Raw genomic sequence first — 17,494 nt, 5'->3', positions numbered from 1 at the left:
CACACACACACACACACACACACACACACACACACACACACACACACACACACACTGGCAGGATGGTGAGGCGACGCCACTCCTGCGCAGACCGCTTTGGCACTTTGCACTTTGATTTATGGACAGCCGGACTGCCTTTCCCTTCCCTTTCTGCATCACGGAGGGATGAAATATTATTTCTGTTATTTCCATTCATCTCGAGTAGACTATCCTCCCCGCAAACGGATCGTGTGGCGTCGAAGCGCCTTGCGGAGTGTCTGCTTGGCACGGCGCAGCGCCGCGGAGGCGATGGAGGAGGAAGAGTGGGAGGAGAGAGTGGAAGAGGGGCAGGATGACACGGAGGAGGACGGCGACGGGCGAGGAGTTTCTTAAACCATGGGCCTATTCTTCCCATATCTCCAGATTCCCTGGAAAATTCCCTGCAACGCGCCATTTACGTAATGGGACACAGACACACACACACACACACACACACACCGGGGGCAGAGGGAGCCCCCTCCCCGTGTGCCCGAAAGTGGGGCAGAGCGGGTTGGGCCCCACGCACGTCCACACTATGTATCAATCCGCATTTTTAATATGATCTGTTCGCCACGCAAACAATGGGGCCGTTTCCGTTCCAAACGGCCGATCGCTATCATTCCCCCTCTTTGGCCTCATTCCTCCTTTTTTACTGCCATATTCCTGATGGATGCGATAACGCAGGGCAGCGCAGGGCGGCGCAGGGCTGGTCTGAGAATAACCGCTCGTCACGGCGTGGCGTGGCGAGGCGCGGGGCCCTCCCGGCCTTCCGCGGCCGCGGCAGACCGATTCCAAACGTGGCTTTCATCGCTCTGTCACTCTCGCACTCACGGTTCGTAGGTGCGAGAGAGACAGAAGAACGCTGCTCGGAATCACTCGGCTGGCCGGCCGGCCCCAGGGAGACGGCAGCCAACGGCAGCGCGGCCGGGAAGAATAGATGGGCGCCAAACGCCTCCGTGGCGCCGCCACTGCAAGAAGGCTCATTCCGAGAGTCGTTTCCGCCGCTCTGTCTCTCTCGCACTCACGGAGCGGTCCCTGTAGGTGCGAGAGGGGCAGAGCGACGAAAACGACCCTCGGAATCAGTCTGCAGCAAAGCGCGAAGCGGCACTGCCAAGCAACTCGGCCATAACAGATACGTCAGGCCGAGGAGCGTTATCCGCAGGTGGGACAGCGTTACTCGCAGGTGGAGCGCTTCGAGATCTCGAATCGGCCGATTCGGCGTCGGCGGTGCCGCCCTCGAGAGCGGCGTCCCCTCGCTGCGCCCCGCGGGAAGGAGCAAGCCGTCGGAAAGCAGCGGCGGCGTTTTATACGCAGACCTTGTGGTGGAAATCGCTGCCGAAGATGTACTGAAATTCCAAGAATGAGTCTGCGATATCGGTGAATTGCCGCACGCGTGGAGTCAGTTTTCATGAAGCCATACCGTGCTTTACCTTCGTCGTGCTTTCCTTCATACATATTTTAACTATCCCATTCCAGAAACGTTACGCCACTTTCGATTCGGCAAGAGAAGTATATTTGTGAACTCCGGCCACATTATTCTCAAAGAGGAAAGCTACGGCTCGCTCAGCCAACGCGCAATACATGGCGCTTTCGATATTGCGCCACTTAACGAAACGCAAGGAAATGGCGCCTTTGAGGGCGAACGCCGTGAACGAAAGGCCAGGCACTGCCAACACTTTTAAATGATTCGAGTTGTTTTCGGCAGTGATATATTGACGCTCGCAAAGAATTACCAGCACCAAGGCCAGAAGAAGAAATCGCCTCGAAGCAAAGAGGGCAAAAAGGGAGAGACGGGGAGAGAAAGAGATGTTTGTGCTCCTAACTTCACGATTGGACAAAATGACAAATACGATTCCGATGTAAGGGCAATTATGGAGATATGCTAAAGCTTATGTAATAAAAAGAAAGGGACCCAAAGTGGAAAAATAAGGCACAGGGTGGACGAGGAGCAGGGAGTCGAGTCAAGAGGGGAGGGGGGAATCAATTTCGAGCCGAATCCAACAAACTCATGAAAAGGTGACGTCGGGCGCTCCGCTCGCTAGCTCTTAATTTGCAAAAGTTGATGCCATTCGTTCTGCGAGTTTGACTTAAGAGACAGTGCCTGCTGGGAATAAAAAAAAACAAGGACTCTGTGGGGGTAGGACTGACTGAAAGTCAAATACGGATAGAGAAGGGAAAGGATTTTCACAGCAAGTGGTCCTCGAAGGCGCCTGGCGGGTAGGCAGTCCCGCCGACAGGGAGTCTCAACGGGACGGCCTACTTGCCAGGCGCTCCTGAAACTAGCGAGAACGAGCAACATTTGACCGTAGTACGCTATTTAGTGCTTGCGCAGAATGTCTCATTGAGTCCGAACCGCTCGGGAATTTGTAAGATCTCCTCGCGCTTTTTGTTCGAGTTGACGATTCCCCGCGCACCTTCAAAGAGAATCCCACGGTGTCAGTTAAATGGTCTTCTCGGGACATTCAAAGTGGTCCGTTGATCCTCGGTCGCCATTTTGGGCAGGCAGGGCGACTTTGGTGTGGCTGGTGGAGGCCGCCGCGGACAGCCGAGGATCTGTGCCTCATTCCCAGGCCCCGGCAAATCAGGCATCCGCGACGCGTGCCGCGGGCGGGGCGCGGCTGTCGCTATGCTGATGATGCATTAGTTTGCAATTTTTGCGGGTGTCGGAGCGGAGCGGCGTGGACCCGCGGCCCGGATTCCTTCTGTTTGACAAATTGCGTCGTGGCGACGATCAGTCTGTCAGCCAGCGCACTGCAGCCGCCGCAGTGTTGTTGTTGCGTCTCACGAGGAGGCCAAGGCGAGATAACTTATCATTCTTTTTGTTTCGTGGCTCTCTTTAAGGTGTCGGCAGCATCAAATCGGTGAGCCTTGCGAGACATTGACTTTACAGGACATCACTGTGACATCACTGTGGGAGCGAATGTGACGAAGTGTAACGTTCTTTTGACTGTTACCTTGTTACATTTTGTGTACATGTTAACCAGCCAAAAACTAGCCAAACCACATCCAAGCGGATGTGCCACAACGCTCGAAAGAACGGAAGAATCTGCCACATTCGTTTCAACAAGTCACGTTCCTGGATTCAGAGTTATCTATTTATAAACCGACCGGAAATTAGACAGACATAAAATTTAAACAAGAGCCAATGCTTCCCGCGAGTCGACCAACCCTGACCCGACGAACTCCGACCCCTGCGCCCTACATCAGCACGGCGTGGACACTCAGCGATATGTTAGACCGCCTTACACTCGTTGTCAGAACCCTTCGAATCTCGAGACTTTACAGTGAACTTAACAATATTGTCATTATTTAAAAACACATTTTTGATTAGAAAGTGAATTATGCGTTGATTTTTTGCCACTGTTCAGAAACAAAGCCACGTGTAACATGGCAACACTTTGTGGTTTGTTTTCGCGAGAATACAACGGACCTCATACAGCGAGGCTTGCACAGTGCAATCACGAATCAATGATCTGCTTGCTGGGCGCTACCGACCGCAAGTACGTGCGCCACAAGCATTACTCACAAACACACTGCAAAAAATGAGGTAATTTGGGTCGAAGGAGCCAGGTGGCCTAGATTCCACGCGGCTGTCGGGGGCACCGAGGGCTGCAGGCCCACGCGCCCCCGTCCGCATGCTTACTTACTCAAGGCTGACTGCGGTTCGACCATCCACTCACTGTGCTTCACGATTTGCAAGCGTCCTAAACCTAAAAGTTTTACAATCCTGTCGGAGCGCGGGCGGAGAAATATTGGCGAACATGGCGGGAGAAGGGCATTTCGTACCTCCGGCAAGTTATACAGGCGGGCGCGTCAAAAAGGGAGGAATAACTTTCTTTTAATGCGTGCCTCTCTCTCTCTTCCTCTTCGATGCCGAACCCGGCCAGAATCAAGTGCAGCCTATCGAGAGGGCGGCGAGTGCGGCGCGTGGCGGCGTATCGCCGGACCGGCTTCGGGCCGTTCGAGCCCCGAACGCGGCTAGTCAAAAACGGAAACCAAAACAAGGCGGTCGCGGCCAGGGCGACGTCACACAACAGACGGCTACTCTGAAAAACAAAGCAGAGCGAGTGGGGCGCGTACTACGCAGACCTAACCTGCTCCACTACACTGGCCGCTACGCTGGCCGGGGTCAGGGCGATGCCCCGCGGGGCGCTGCGTGGTGCCGATGCACTGTCAATGCACTGCGTGACGGCACCGTGTGACGACACTCGTCGCGAATCGCTCGGCCGGCAGTCCTGCGGGGGAACGGCCGGCCTCCAGCGTCGTACACCGCACGGTGAAAACGGAACCTGGTTTTCCCAGGAACTCCCTGGAAATCGCATATGTCTCTACAATAGGCTTCCTGGGAAAACCAGGTACCGCTTTTACCGTGCGCGGCCAGTTTCAATGCAGAGAGACCCGGGTGCTCCAATTTTCGAAACGTATAACTTTTTTTCGTCGCGCGGGCGCAGCACAATCTAAATGTCTTTGGGCGAAAGGCTACACCACCTGGTGGAGATTTTCTTCACAATGCAAAAATGACGTTTTTCAACCTTTACAAGACGTTTCTTCAGGATGTGAAAGACTTTGCGACCCTGCAAAGGACAGGACACCCCTTTAAAGTGACACCCCTGTGACTTAAGCACCCGACAAGAACAGACTTTCAACACAAAAAAATTATTCTCGAACATTCCCCGAATTAACGCGTTGCAGAATAAGTGGCAAAGTATTAGGCCGTGTTGTTTTTAAGACAGCAACACAGTGAGTGGGGGTGGACGGCAGCTCGAGTTTTTCTCAGCGAGGAAGGCGGCGCGAAGTCACTGCGGCCGTCAGGGAGTCCAGCATGTCGGGGATTCCATGCGCCAAACGTCACTCGCGAGCCTCGTTAGTGGACCGTGCAAAACGTGCCCGGAGCGCACCGCCCCGCCCCGCCCCGCCGCGCCCCGCCGCCACGACAAGGAAGCTTCAAGTAGCACCGCGCGCGCGGACACTGCATCAGTCTACGACTAGCCGGCCCAGCTTGAACCACGAAGGGACGACAGGCACGGACGGACAGCCTCGACCCGAACGACTTTTTCTTTTCAAAAAGAAGAGGCGAAATGGAGCATCTCACGGTGAGTAACGCAACGTTTACAGTGCATTTAGTTTAGGTCGGGATCAACAAAACAAGGTGAAGGACTGAAAAATAATTTCAATTGTGATTGTTTGTTTTGGAATTTGAATAGATGATAATTATAATTTATTAATTTAATCACCATGAAAAACCATAAAAAAATTTTACTTCAGAATTGAACAAATTTGAGATCAAAGAATCGACAAAGACACACATAAAACAAAATTTTAAGTGTTTGCCTTCCACCACCTAAACAGTGAATTCAGCAAACTTCGATTTGAAAATGCGGCTATGAAATAAGGTCAACACCGCGTGGCGAGTGTGTCCAAGAGGACAAGCCCAGTGTCTCTGGCGCGAGGAGTAGCGTCGGTCTGCCGTGCAGTGCCACGCAGTGCCGTGCCGTGCGCCCCCCATCAACCTCCCGGCCGCTCAGCCCGCTCTGCTTGCAGGCCGCCTGCGTGACGCTGCTGCTGCTGGTGGGCCTCGTGGCGCAGGAGGCGGCGACCAAGGACCCCTGCAGCAAGGACTGGCTGCGCTTTATGGTGGTCAACGCCTGCGGCATGGACAAGCGCCACCTGGAGCGCAGGAAGCCCTCCGTCGCGCCCTCGGTGAGAGAAACATTTATTAAAAGCATAAAACCTTTATGACTACCCCTGGGGCGTGTTGTTCAATAGTGCGGCTCGGTGGGCATAGTGCGTTCTCGCCCGTTCATGTAGCAACACCTCGGATCGGCCCCTGTTCTGGCCTGGGCATTCCCTCGCGTGGTCAAATCAGGATTGGCACACCTGCTCCTGCCATAACCAGGCGCGGATCCAGTGCGGGGGCAAAAGGGCAATTGACCTCCTTCCCCCTCTTTGGCCCCTACAAAGCCTCTGGAAAAAAAGCCACACCTTGCCCACGTAATAAAGGCGAAAAGCGTTCTCAGGTCACCTCTGGATCCGCCACCGGCCTTAACTTGGGAACCTCTCTTCCTGACCACAGCTCAAGGAGATCCTGAAGGAGGTGGACCAGGAGTTCGACAACTACGTGTACGGCCAGAGCCCGTTCGAGGACAATTACGAGGAGAACTACGAGTACGAGCCCGCGGCCTCGGAGAGCACCCCGGAGCGCGTGGACGCCAGAGACAAGGGCGTCGTCGCCAAGCCCAGCAGCGCCAGCAGCGAGGGCAACTTCTTCATGCGGCTCTTCCAGCACCCAGGTAGGCAACACGACTTCCTTCAAGGCAAAAACGGTTTCCCAGGAACTCCCTGGAAATTGCCTATGCCTTCCACTGTGGCAAAAAGGTACGGAAAATTCTGTTAATTTTTTTGCCAGGATTCTCCGTAGCCCTCTTATCAATATTCTCCGTAGGCTCTTACAGTATTCTCCGTAGGGCCGTACAGTATTCTCTGTAAGTCCGCACAGTCTTCTCCGTAGGACCTGGAAGACTGTATAGTCCTACGGAGATCACTGTAAGGTCTCACGGAGAATACTGTGCGGTCCTACGGAAAATACTGTAAGAGCCTACGGAGAATATTGATAAGGGGGCTACGGAGAATTACCACAAGCTGTTTACAGAATTTTCTGTAGCTTTTTGCCACAGTGTCCTATGGGCTTTCTGAGTAAACCAGGATCCGTTTTTGCCGTGTTGATTGGTCAGTCGGTGCATGAACCCTGATTCCGTGATGCTTTGAGTGTGTGTCTGACGACGACTCTCGGACCGCAGACCAGGTGCTGGCCGAGGCGTGGATGGGGCTGGTCGCGTCGGAGCCCAAGAAGATGCCCCGGCGACGCGCCATCCAGAACGCCATCAGCCGCTGCTGCTCCGAGGACTGCGACGAGGGCGACTTCGACGGCGTTTGCGACTGAACCTAGAACACGACTGCCACGCACCTCCGCGCCTCACCGACTCCCGTCCGCAGATATGTTTCAAATACAAATAAAGCACGTTTCCCCCGATGGCCTCTCTGTATTTGAAACATGTGTGCGCGCCGCGGGGAGGCGGAATCGCAGCAGCAGCGCCGGGGTGTGCTGTTTCCTAGAATTTAAGTAACTTATTTATTTTTTTATTGTTTTTATGACCGAGGCCATTTGCTAGAAACAATAAATCGTTGATACTTTTTCGTACGAAAGCTTTTCACTGCACAGTTTGTAAGCGGTTCGGTTCACTGTTAGAACTGGAGCGTACTTTTACGTGGCAGAAAATGGAAAGAAAGTTCAGGGGAGGTTAAAGAATGCACCCCTATGGAGCTGTCACCTTGACATTGAGCCATCCCTCGACCAGTAATTCAAACCAAACATGCAAATGTGACTGTAAAATCGCTCTCAAATGGATGGCGAGATCTCACGCTTAAACCCTTACGAAGTATTTTGAGCATACATTATACAAACTAAGAAGTTATACGAAGAAATAGTTCGTAATTTACGAAGAATTTTCTTTTTGTTAAACAAACTGCTTTTCTTTGTAAGGCGCCTAAAATAGTTTGTAAGGTTATGTCAGTGCGAGATCTCCGGGGCAGGCTCCGAAGTTGTCGTCGGTACTTTTCGTAACCTGTACTTTTTAACCCAAAGTAACCCCTGCTCGAATGAAGCATTTGCTACCATTGCACCGGTACACTCCAAAACCAGGGTGTCTAGAAACTATACGCCTTAGGCGTATGCCACAGAAATGGTGCCTTAAGGCGCCTTGATTCTACACGCCAAAGGCGTATACCCCATTGAGCACCTTTTGCAGATAGAAGTTAGCATGTGAACACCATGGGTCGAAGGAAAGGTGCGTGCATTGTACACACCCTGGATCATAGGCACTGAGCTCAACAGGACTCTAGGTGCGTTGAATGCAAACACCGCCCTTGGCCGAGGCCATGCCTACCGAGGCCTTAAAGGGTGTTTACATTCTACGCACCTTGAATCCTGTTGAGCTCAGTGCCTATGATCCAGGGTGTGTACAATGCACGCACCTTTCCTTCGACCAATGGTGCTCACATGCTAACTTCTATCTGCAAAAGGTGCTCAATGGGGTATACGCCTTTGGCGTGTAGAATCAAGGCGCCTTAAGGCAGTTCCATTTCTGTGGCATACGCCTAAGGCGTATAGTTTCTAGACACCCTGGATTTGGAGTGTAGTGGAAGCAGCGCCCGGCGGGTAGGCATCCCTTCGTGCTCCGCCAACCCGCACACGGAACCGCGCCAATCTCACGCCGCGAGGCTCGCTGTCAAAGCAATGCAAACACCGCGGGGCGCCCGGCGGCGTCGCGGCCGGCAGAGCGATTGCGAGACAAATGTGCGTCCGAACCCTTTCCGCGGGCAGAGCCAGGCAGAGCCGAGGCAGAGCCGAGGCAGAGCCGAGGCAGAGCCGGCGAGGCGGGGAAAGCCGCGGCCCCGCGGGGCAGTGCCTGGCAGCGCCTGGCAGCGCCAAGGCGGCGCAGGGGAAAGCCACGAGGCGCCCCAAGGCGTCGCGGTCGCGGCGCCAACTTCGAACCGGCCGGCCGGCCGGTCCCTGGCCGTCCCCGCGGGACCACACGCTGGACGATATGTTAATAACGATATTGCGCCGAAGCCGGCGAGCCTGTGGGTCCGTGCACGCTGGTTCCGAACACCGCCTCGCCGCTGCTCTCTCTCTCTCTCTCTCTCTCTCTCTCTCTCTCTCTCTCTCTCTCTCTCTCTCTCTCTCTCTCTCTCTCTCTCTCTCTCTCTCACCCCTACGGGACGCCCCTGAAGTGCGAGAGAGACAGATCGGCGGCGGATCGCAGGTGCAGCGCTGCGGCGTCCTGCAGACTGATTCCGGACTATCGTCGCTCTCTCTCTCGCTGTGGCAGTGCGTTCCGTACGGGTGCGAGAGAGACAGGGCGACGGGGCTCCGCGCGGCACCCCGGCCGGCCGGCACCGCGGACGCGAAGGGTTGGCCGGCCTTGGCACATGGTGGCCGCCATCACGCGGATGCAATATCGTCGTGGCACCGGCGCCGCCATCGGGGATTCAGCAAGGCGGCGGGCCGCGGCCGGGCGGCTCGGCGCAGGCTTTGCCGGAATCCTGGCTTTGCCGACCACCGTGGGGACGGCGAGGTGATGGCGCCGAACGGAATACCATCGTCCGGCACGCGGCGCCACATGTGTTCGCGCCGGGCGGACGGACGGACGGACGGACGATACACTCGCGGGGCGGGGCGCCGCGGCGACTGGCCGACACAACACGCGTGTCACGGCCGACTAACCTAACCGGCGCCGCGCCGCACGCTCATTTCGAACGGCGCTCTGTCTCTCTCGCACTCGTGGGGCGTCCCTGCGGGTGCGAGCGAGACAGAGCGGCGACGCACGGCCGGCGGGCGTGGCGATGCCCCCGCATCCATCACGGGCTGTCAGCGGGCGCGCGGCAAGCCACGCCACTGCAAGCCCCACGGCCGTCCAGGGCAGGGCCCGGGCCGCCCCACCGAGGGCCCACCGCGACACGCCGCGCACTGACACCGCCCCTCCGCCCCCCGGACGTGTGTGGCCGCGGCGAGGCGAGCGCGGCGGCATCAAAAAACGGGCGGCTGCGACGCGGGAACGGGGATCTGCGAATCTTGCCGCATCTTGAGAAAAGCAAAACAAAAGATTGACAGTAACGGAACAACCGCTGTCACGCTGTCTCAGCTGACGGTAACTTATACACTGGACTGATTGGAAGTTTGAAAAGACATAAATTGACTCCAGTTCACTTACCAACAATCCAAAAGTAACGTATTCCACTGTTTCCAGAATGTTTTTTGTCGTTGTTCTCGGAATAGCGATGTTGCTAGAGAGCTTGATTGAGCAGCGATTTTGTGTGACTCTGAACCGTTTGCCCGCCAAGCACACACACACCTTGACTTGTCGGTGAGCGCACTCCCCGCCGCCCCCATCACGCCCCGGTCGCTGGACAGACCGTGCGCGCCGCCCCCGCGCCGCCCCCGCCCACCCTGTCCGTCACCTGTGACCCGAATACATACGTCATCCCGGAACCCCATGTGTGTGCGCTGCATGAGGCGTGAGGCTTGTTCACACCTCCACACTGCATTCGCCGCACACGCACACACACACACACACACACGCACACACACACATACACACGCACACACGTGGACCGACATGCAGGCACGCACACCAAACTTTTATTTATTATTTTTTTTCCCCTTTGGCGGCATCTGGTGTGGGAACGGAAGAGTGTTTGGCTATGCGCCACGGCACGGGGATGCAAACTGACCCGCTACTTATGTGTGTGAAAGGAAAGAGCAGGGAGGGAAGAGGGAAACAAGAGTGAGAGAAGAAGAAGAAGAAGAAGAAGAAGAAGAAGAAGAAGAAGAAGAAGAAGAAGAAGAAGAAGAAGACCAGGAGCAGGAAGGGAGCTGGTTCGCCTGGAGGGTAGGCAGCAGCGCTGCACGCGCGTCGAGCGTGCCTTCCCATTGCTCACCTCCCAGGCGCTTCCACAACCCCACAGTCCGTTCCAACGCTCCACTTGTTCGGCTCTCCTTGGACGATACGTTGGCAGCGACTGGCAGACAAACGGATGGACACACACACACACACACACACACACACGCACACACACTCACGCACACACACGAACCCGCCGACACGGCAGCGCGCGCAACTTGCCAACTTATATTGCTTACATTTGCAGGCCAAAAGAAGCGCGAGCGGCCGGCCGGCCTGACGCGTGGCGCCCCAAGCCCGCCGCGCCGAGCCATTCGGAAGCGTCGCCTTCCGTCTCTCTCGCACCGATCGCGACGCGCCACGAGTGCGACAGAGACGGAGCGCGTCGGCGGGGCGCCACGTGCGGTCGAGTCCGCCGAGACGGTGGTGCAGCGAGCACCCCGCCGCGCCCGACGACGACGCCCGGCGGCGGCGGTCAAACACAACAAGACGGCCGAGAAGCCTGACAAATGAAACACTTGATGCCGTGTTTGTCGCCGGCACTATAAAAGCGGATTGCGAGCGTCGCCGCCGGAAAACGCCGCCAGATTGCGCTGGGCACGCCGGCGCGGGCCGGAACCGCGTAGGTGCGCGCGCCGGCCGGCCAGATAGGGCACTGTAAGCGGACGTGCCGCCGCCGTCCCGCGGCCGTGCGGTCGTCACGGCAGTCCCCGCGATAAACGACACCAACAATAAACTTTTCGAGAGGCCGGCGAAATAAAGGGGTTGATGCGAAAGGGGTGAGTGAGTCGAGTCTCCCCGCGGGGCGGGGAGGGGGTGGGGGGAGTCTCTCGTTCCGAGCGTCGTTCTCGTGGCCGTAATTTGATTAATGAGACGCGTCTCCGTTCCACTTTCATTGCCCTCCGGCGTTTCGGACTCTCTCTCTCTCTCTCTCTCTCTCTCTCTCTCTCTCTCTCTCTCTCTCTCTCTCTCTCTCTCTCTCTCTCTCTCTCTCTCTCTCTCTCGGGCCGTACGTGGGACCGACTCTGTGATGCCGTTCCGACAATGCCGGGACAAGTTTGGAACGAGCACCAACAGTCAGAGGCCCAACGCTAGAGTCGGGGGCGAGACCTCCGGGGTAGGACCCACCCGAACCGCAGTACCAACCAAATCCCGGAGTTGACAACCTGCGTTTCGGATCCAGTGACCTTGAGATACTTCCACTGCAGAGTCCGTTCATGGTCTTTCCAGTCCGTCCAAGACGGCGCCCTACCGTCACGAGCCAGCGCCCACTCTCCCTCCCAGGGAATGGACACACGATCGTCGCAAGTTCAATTGAATCGCTATTATTTAATTTGGTCTGCGCCAAGTGCTCCCCCGGGCCCGCTAAACAGCGACAGGCGGGGTGCTGTTTGGGTGGTGGCGTCGCTGTGAGTCGCCGCCATGGAGCGTGTCCAAGCGGCTCGGAGGGGAGGCAGGCAGGCAGGCTGATCTGGCGCGGGGGATGAACGGGGGATGGAGTGCCAACCAAACGGGGTATCTTATGAATTATGTCCCCGGCCAGCAATCTCTTTGCAAACAAACAGGGTACTTATTATTATTAATACACTTGGCGCCCCCGTGACGTCAGTTGAAGCAAGGCAGGTGGAGTCGCAGCGACGGACCTGTGTTGGGTGAAATTCGTGCTGTAGCAGTTCGTTTTCCTGCCGCGTGAGGGCGCCACCGCTTGTCGTAAAAACAATTATGACGTAAGGAGGCGTAGCGAGCACAGCATTGTACGGCTCCTCTAACTTATTTTCGCCGGAGGGAGAGGCAATGAGTATCACAATATCAATTTCTCTAAAAGAAAAAAACACTAAAAAATACGGACAGAAGAAAAAGTGGCTCGCTACCCCCCGCGTCCCCGAAACGCGGTGTTTATGCGCACATTGTTTCAAGGACATATAAATTAGAATCGAAGATTAGAGTCGGTTTTATTATTAATAACCGGAGCACTCCCCCGGCCGCGGCCTCGTCGAATCGCTCCTTCCTCGTCGCTCCAGCCGGAGTCGCCACACGAGTGCGACGGAGAGCAGTGGATTCAGATTCAGATTCGGGGCCAGCCGGGTGCGGCGCAGGGTGCGGCGGCGAGGGTGGGCGGCGGAAAAAATGGCATAAAAAGCAGGGCGCACCCAGAGGGCTGTTTCAAACGGGAGTCCACTGACTTGCCGTATTTCTCGCTGACTCGCGTCGACTGCACCGTAATCACGCCCCCTTGGCGACGCTTGTATCATTTTGTTTGGGCTTTTACGATACTCAGTCGCTATCAATTATTTTATTTTTTTACCTCGCGCTTCTTAACACGTCGGCGCCAAGTGGTGTGATTCGGCGATTATTCATCGCTGAGGGTGGAGCGGCAATAAAGCCAAAAAATTGGGCGGACGGAGACAGCGACAGTGAAAAATACTTGGCGCCTCGGTCGGGCCGGCCACGCGAAATGATGGCATCGCCGACCGGATCACGCCAGCACTGGGATTCCAGGATTTGGACGGCACGTTTAATCGCGAGAATCGTGGCAAGTTTCGTTTACCGTCACATTCGTTTGAATTAGACTCTGCTTAGCCCAGACCCATTATCCCGGGTGCGCGGCGCGGCGTTGACCCGGTGGCACCGTCAAGGTGGAAGCGCACCGCGGTCCGCGAGGACGGTCCGCGCGGCACATTAAAGGAAAGGAAAGCCATAAATTACTTCCGTCTTGCGCATCGACGTTTCGCGCTCCCCCCTCCTCGGGGCATAAACTGCTTTTAAACGGATTACCTGCGGCATTTCCATTTCCATGAGAAAAGCGCGCGTCGCCGCGTCCCTCATTGAGTCCGGCAGTCGATCGGCGATAAATAATACTCTTAAATTGGATCAATAACAAGGCAGCGCAGCGGTCCCCGCGCGGATGTGCAAACAAATCGGCCACAAAGGCAGCGTCCGTCCGCACCATCGTCCTCAAGGCGAGGTGGGAATCAAACCGCAGGGCCCGCCAGGCCGCCACATTGTCTTTAAAGGCAGTATTTGCGCTGCGGGACTAAATTTTATGTTAAAGAGACTGCCGGGATGAGCGACCCCAAACGCAACAGCAGAAACGTTTCTCATTTTTATTTTAGCCCGTGTGCGTGTATCGCAATATCCTCTTTTGAGGGGAGGTTTGTTCGGCCTCTGATGACATCATATACAAAATACATTGGAAGGTTAGGTTATATTGATGGCTCAGAGGAACTATGGGAGGGAGGGGTGGAGATGAAAATGACCTCTAATCGAACACACACTTCACTTTTTTTTTCAGCGGCAAAAGTTCAATCAGCCCAGCACGTACAAGTTTTTTCTAAAACCACACACACAAATACAGGTTTAGCTGTCAACACTCATTACTGATCTTAACTCTTTCAAGGAAAGTCGTATGTGAACAGAAATTTTGTGTTTGTGGTTCTCGGTGTCATGTTCAGTTTCAAAACAGACTCCACGTTGAACAGTAGAATCGAATAATCTTGTGGCGTTCCGACGGAATCAAAGCGACACGGATTCGGCACGCCTGCAACTCTCGACGTCACTTTGCGACGTAATTTACAGCCGTCAACGCGTGCACTCCTTGTTTGGCCCCGGCCAGCGGCCCGTGACGCCGGGGAGGGGGAGGGGGTACGAGGAATATTAACGTTCGATCCAAGACACCGTTTTAATGGACTGCAGCCGACCACGGCGTCGCGGTCCACCGGACTCCCCCCCTGCCGTCCGCGCCGAGGCGAAGGCAAGGTGGCTGCCGGACAGCGTCCTTGCCTTCTTCCCGAGACGAGGCAATTGAGGAGTGTTATGGAAATGGGGGCGCGGTTATGCCTCGAAGAGAGCAGTGGCGCCACAACGAGCGCCATCGAGAGCCGTTTGCATCGCTCTGTCCCTCTCGCACCCCTACGGGAAGCTCCATGAGTGCGAGAGAGACAGAGCGACGAGAGCGTCCCTCGGAATCACAGTGTGCTGCGCGCGGGGTGCTTGGCGCCACATGGGGCAGCGGCCGATGGGCCGATCACCTTGAGGTGCTCGCACAACCCTGGATTCGCTTGAAATCCATCTTTTCCCGCTGTTTGCTTCGGTACCCACAAACACGAGCACACACAAAGGCGGGACCGCATCTGAGGTTGCGGCGTGGTCGCGCGAGGTCGGAGTGTCTTGCTGACCCGAACCGCTAAAGGTCTGTATAGGCCTAACAGCGCTGATGATGATGATGATGATGGTGGCGCGCTCTGCCGGGCGGCGGGGGAAAAACTGGCGATGGAACGCTTTTGATTTATATGGAAAACAAAGCGCCGTTTGCCGAGCAGCGTATCACTCCGCAGTCGGTAGTAAAAGCCACTTACACTGCAGTGGCATGCGGGGCCCTTTTGAATTACGGAGCCAACCTCTTGGCGTTTTGCAGCCACACTTTGCTCCACATTTACCATCGCGCAGCGCCACCCCCTCTCCTAGTGCCACCACAACACACACACACACACACACACACACACACCAAAAGAGAGAGAGAGAGAGGGGGAAAAGGGGAGAAAGGGGGGAGGGGGGAGAGAGGGGGGAGAGAGAGGGGGGAGGGGGAGAGAGAGAGAGAGAGAGACACACACACACACACACAAAAGCGCGCGCCGGGCGTGTTTAGCCATCCGCAAAGTGCTAACAACCACGATATCAGTAATAACCCGGCGTGAACTCGGCATAATGGGACGCCACTGTATGTGTCGCGCTGCTCTGCGCCGCTCCGCTCTGCGCCGGGCCGCCCGCCTGGTCCATTTGCAGATTAAAAGGTGGCGGGGTTGGCCGGCATGATACGTCAGGCCAAACGGCGCCACCAAAAGGCATATCGCGTCGCCTTTACTTCGTCAACAACAAGGCCAGCATAAATCCCTCGGCGAGAACCGCCAGCCCTGCATGGCCAGGCTGGCTTGGCCCATGCGGGGGCACTGTGGGACCGCCATGGGCACGCCGCGGCACGCCGACGGCCCCGGAGCGCGCATCGACGCAGAAACAGTCGCCGGAATCCCATACTTTTGTTCTTCCGGGAAGGAAGGACTTTGCAAACTATTGCGGGCGTCGCTGAGAGCTTTATGATAAGAGAAGCGGAAAGAAGCAGCCCGGGGCGGCGGGGGCGGCGGAGGGCGCGCCTCGCACTGCCTTTGCATGTTGCCGTGACGCGCCGACCGTCAACCAACACCGCAAACACACTGTAAAAAAAAAGTTGCAAATTTTTGCTACTTGGGTGCTGAAACGCCCCTGCACCCACCCTTCGATCACGAATTTCACAGCCCAAAGGGTTGCGAAATTCAGTAACCCACTGGCGCCAAAATTTTGTTGCCCAATGGGTGTATAAGGGAACCGTTCTTACCCAAATAGTGAATTTTTCACGTGGGCAACAGTAGGCCCTCCCGCTGCCCAAGGTGCATAAATTTTGCATCTTGGCCGCAAGACGCTCCCCAACTTGCCCACGTGTATAGATCCCGGTTGGAGGTGTCTTAAAATGCGGGCTGACCTCAGAAAAATCACGAGGTGCATGGGCATCGAACCTGCAATCTCCACTCAGGACCCAACCCCTCTGACCACTGCGCCACCACGCTAGCTAGTCGAAGACGCTCGGCGGAGGCTACTTGACCCAGCCGGCTCGAGACCGTCTGCCGTTAGCGGCGCCCTCGATGGATGATTTGCATTTGTGGGCAAGTTGAGGAACTCAGCTTAACCACAATGTTAACTTTTCTACAGGTGGGCATGGTGGGCCATCCGAGAATCTCCACATGTGTAAATTCTCTCACGTGGACGGCAACTTTTTCAACCCACAAGATACTAAATTTGAACATGTGGGTGAGCTCAGAGCCCAAATCACCAAATCATGAATTTCGTCTCAGATGTACGGATTTTCGACGACACAATAGCAAATTTCGCTGTCCAACGGGTCGATGTATTTCATCAAGTGGGCTGGTACAGTGGCCTTCTGCAACCCACTGGGTGCAACTGGAGTCTTTGTACATTGGGTGGCAAAATTTCGCATGCCAATGGGTTTCAAAAATTTGCAACATTTTTTACAGTGTGATTTCGGCTTTCCCGGGGAAATTTCGGGAAATGGGCGGCGTGTGCGAGCAGTGCCGCTCTTTGGTGGACTCCAGAGAGCGCCGCACGGGCCTTACTTGAGAATAGAACACAATAAAGGAGGGAGCCCCTCAGCCAAAGCGGCTCGTAAAAGCATGGAAATACAGCAATACGTATTATTGGATTAGGGTGTGCGTGTGTGCCAGGGCCTGTGTGTGTGTGTGGGCCGCACGCAGTGGCGCCGCACACTGCCAAGTACATCTAATTTACCAAAGGGTAAACTGGGCCTTCCTGCAAGACTTGCCACTTGTCCCCGTCGACGCGGTTCGGCTCGCTCCAACTTTTAAAGTGGCTGTTTTTCAGGGGCTTAATTGAATTTCAACGGTGCCTATAAATTCATAATATTGAAGTCCCGCGACGAGCGCTCTTATTTTTTTTCATCCTTCGCCAGCACAGTCCGCGCTGCTTCTATAGATGGAATTGAGAAAATCGTAAATTACAAACTTATTCGCTGCCCCCGCCTGCGAGGTGCAAAAACTGGACAACTCCGGAGTGAGCCTAATTTATCGGAGTCCTCATTCCGTTTTTCTGGAGACAGTTTTATGCAGGGGAACCACTGTTCATTCCGAGACATGAAAAAGAATTCGGACACAGCAGGGCGAAATTCTAATGCGCGCCTTCCATTAGGACTGGCTCCCGGACCAACCCGCCAAACTTTTTAAACTTATCTCATTCAATCTTCAGGGTTGATATTGGCAGAATAATCGGTGCTGGCTTCGGATGGAAAAAGTTTCTCATTTCGGATTTGATGCCTTTTACACGAGTCAACGGTGTAGACCCACGCCCCGCAAGAGTTCACCCGCCGCGCCAGCCGCGCCCCACACTGCAGCAAGCAAGCGAGGGAAGGCCAGGGGTCCGTCATCGACTGCAGGAGTTGGCGAGGACGATTGTGG

The 17,494-nt window shown here is 55.6% G+C and overlaps 1 protein-coding gene across 1 annotated transcript; it reads left to right on the top strand.

Annotated features, from left to right (window-relative positions):
- The first annotated feature begins 4,981 nt into the window (after window positions 1–4,981).
- LOC117641040 lies at window positions 4,982–7,048 on the top strand. The gene is made up of 4 exons (XM_034378136.1): window positions 4,982–5,111; window positions 5,560–5,718; window positions 6,092–6,308; window positions 6,816–7,048. Exons 1-4 carry the CDS (start codon window positions 5,097–5,099, stop codon window positions 6,956–6,958), a joined length of 534 nt encoding a protein of 177 aa, XP_034234027.1. The 5' UTR covers window positions 4,982–5,096; the 3' UTR covers window positions 6,959–7,048.
- The last annotated feature ends 10,446 nt before the right edge of the window (window positions 7,049–17,494 follow it).

The sequence above is a fragment of the Thrips palmi genome, unplaced genomic scaffold (genome assembly GCF_012932325.1).
Source record: "Thrips palmi isolate BJ-2018 unplaced genomic scaffold, TpBJ-2018v1 HiC_scaffold_15, whole genome shotgun sequence".
Lineage (NCBI taxonomy): Eukaryota > Metazoa > Arthropoda > Insecta > Thysanoptera > Thripidae > Thrips > Thrips palmi.
This window is presented reverse-complemented; position numbering and strand designations above follow the sequence as displayed.

Bases quoted from the DNA above. Each gene is read 5' to 3' on its own strand.
- LOC117641040 (XM_034378136.1), top strand. The intron at 5,719-6,091 runs GTGAGAGAAACA...TCCTGACCACAG, and splicing joins AGCCCTCCGTCGCGCCCTCG to CTCAAGGAGATCCTGAAGGA. The intron at 6,309-6,815 runs GTAGGCAACACG...CTCGGACCGCAG, and splicing joins GCGGCTCTTCCAGCACCCAG to ACCAGGTGCTGGCCGAGGCG.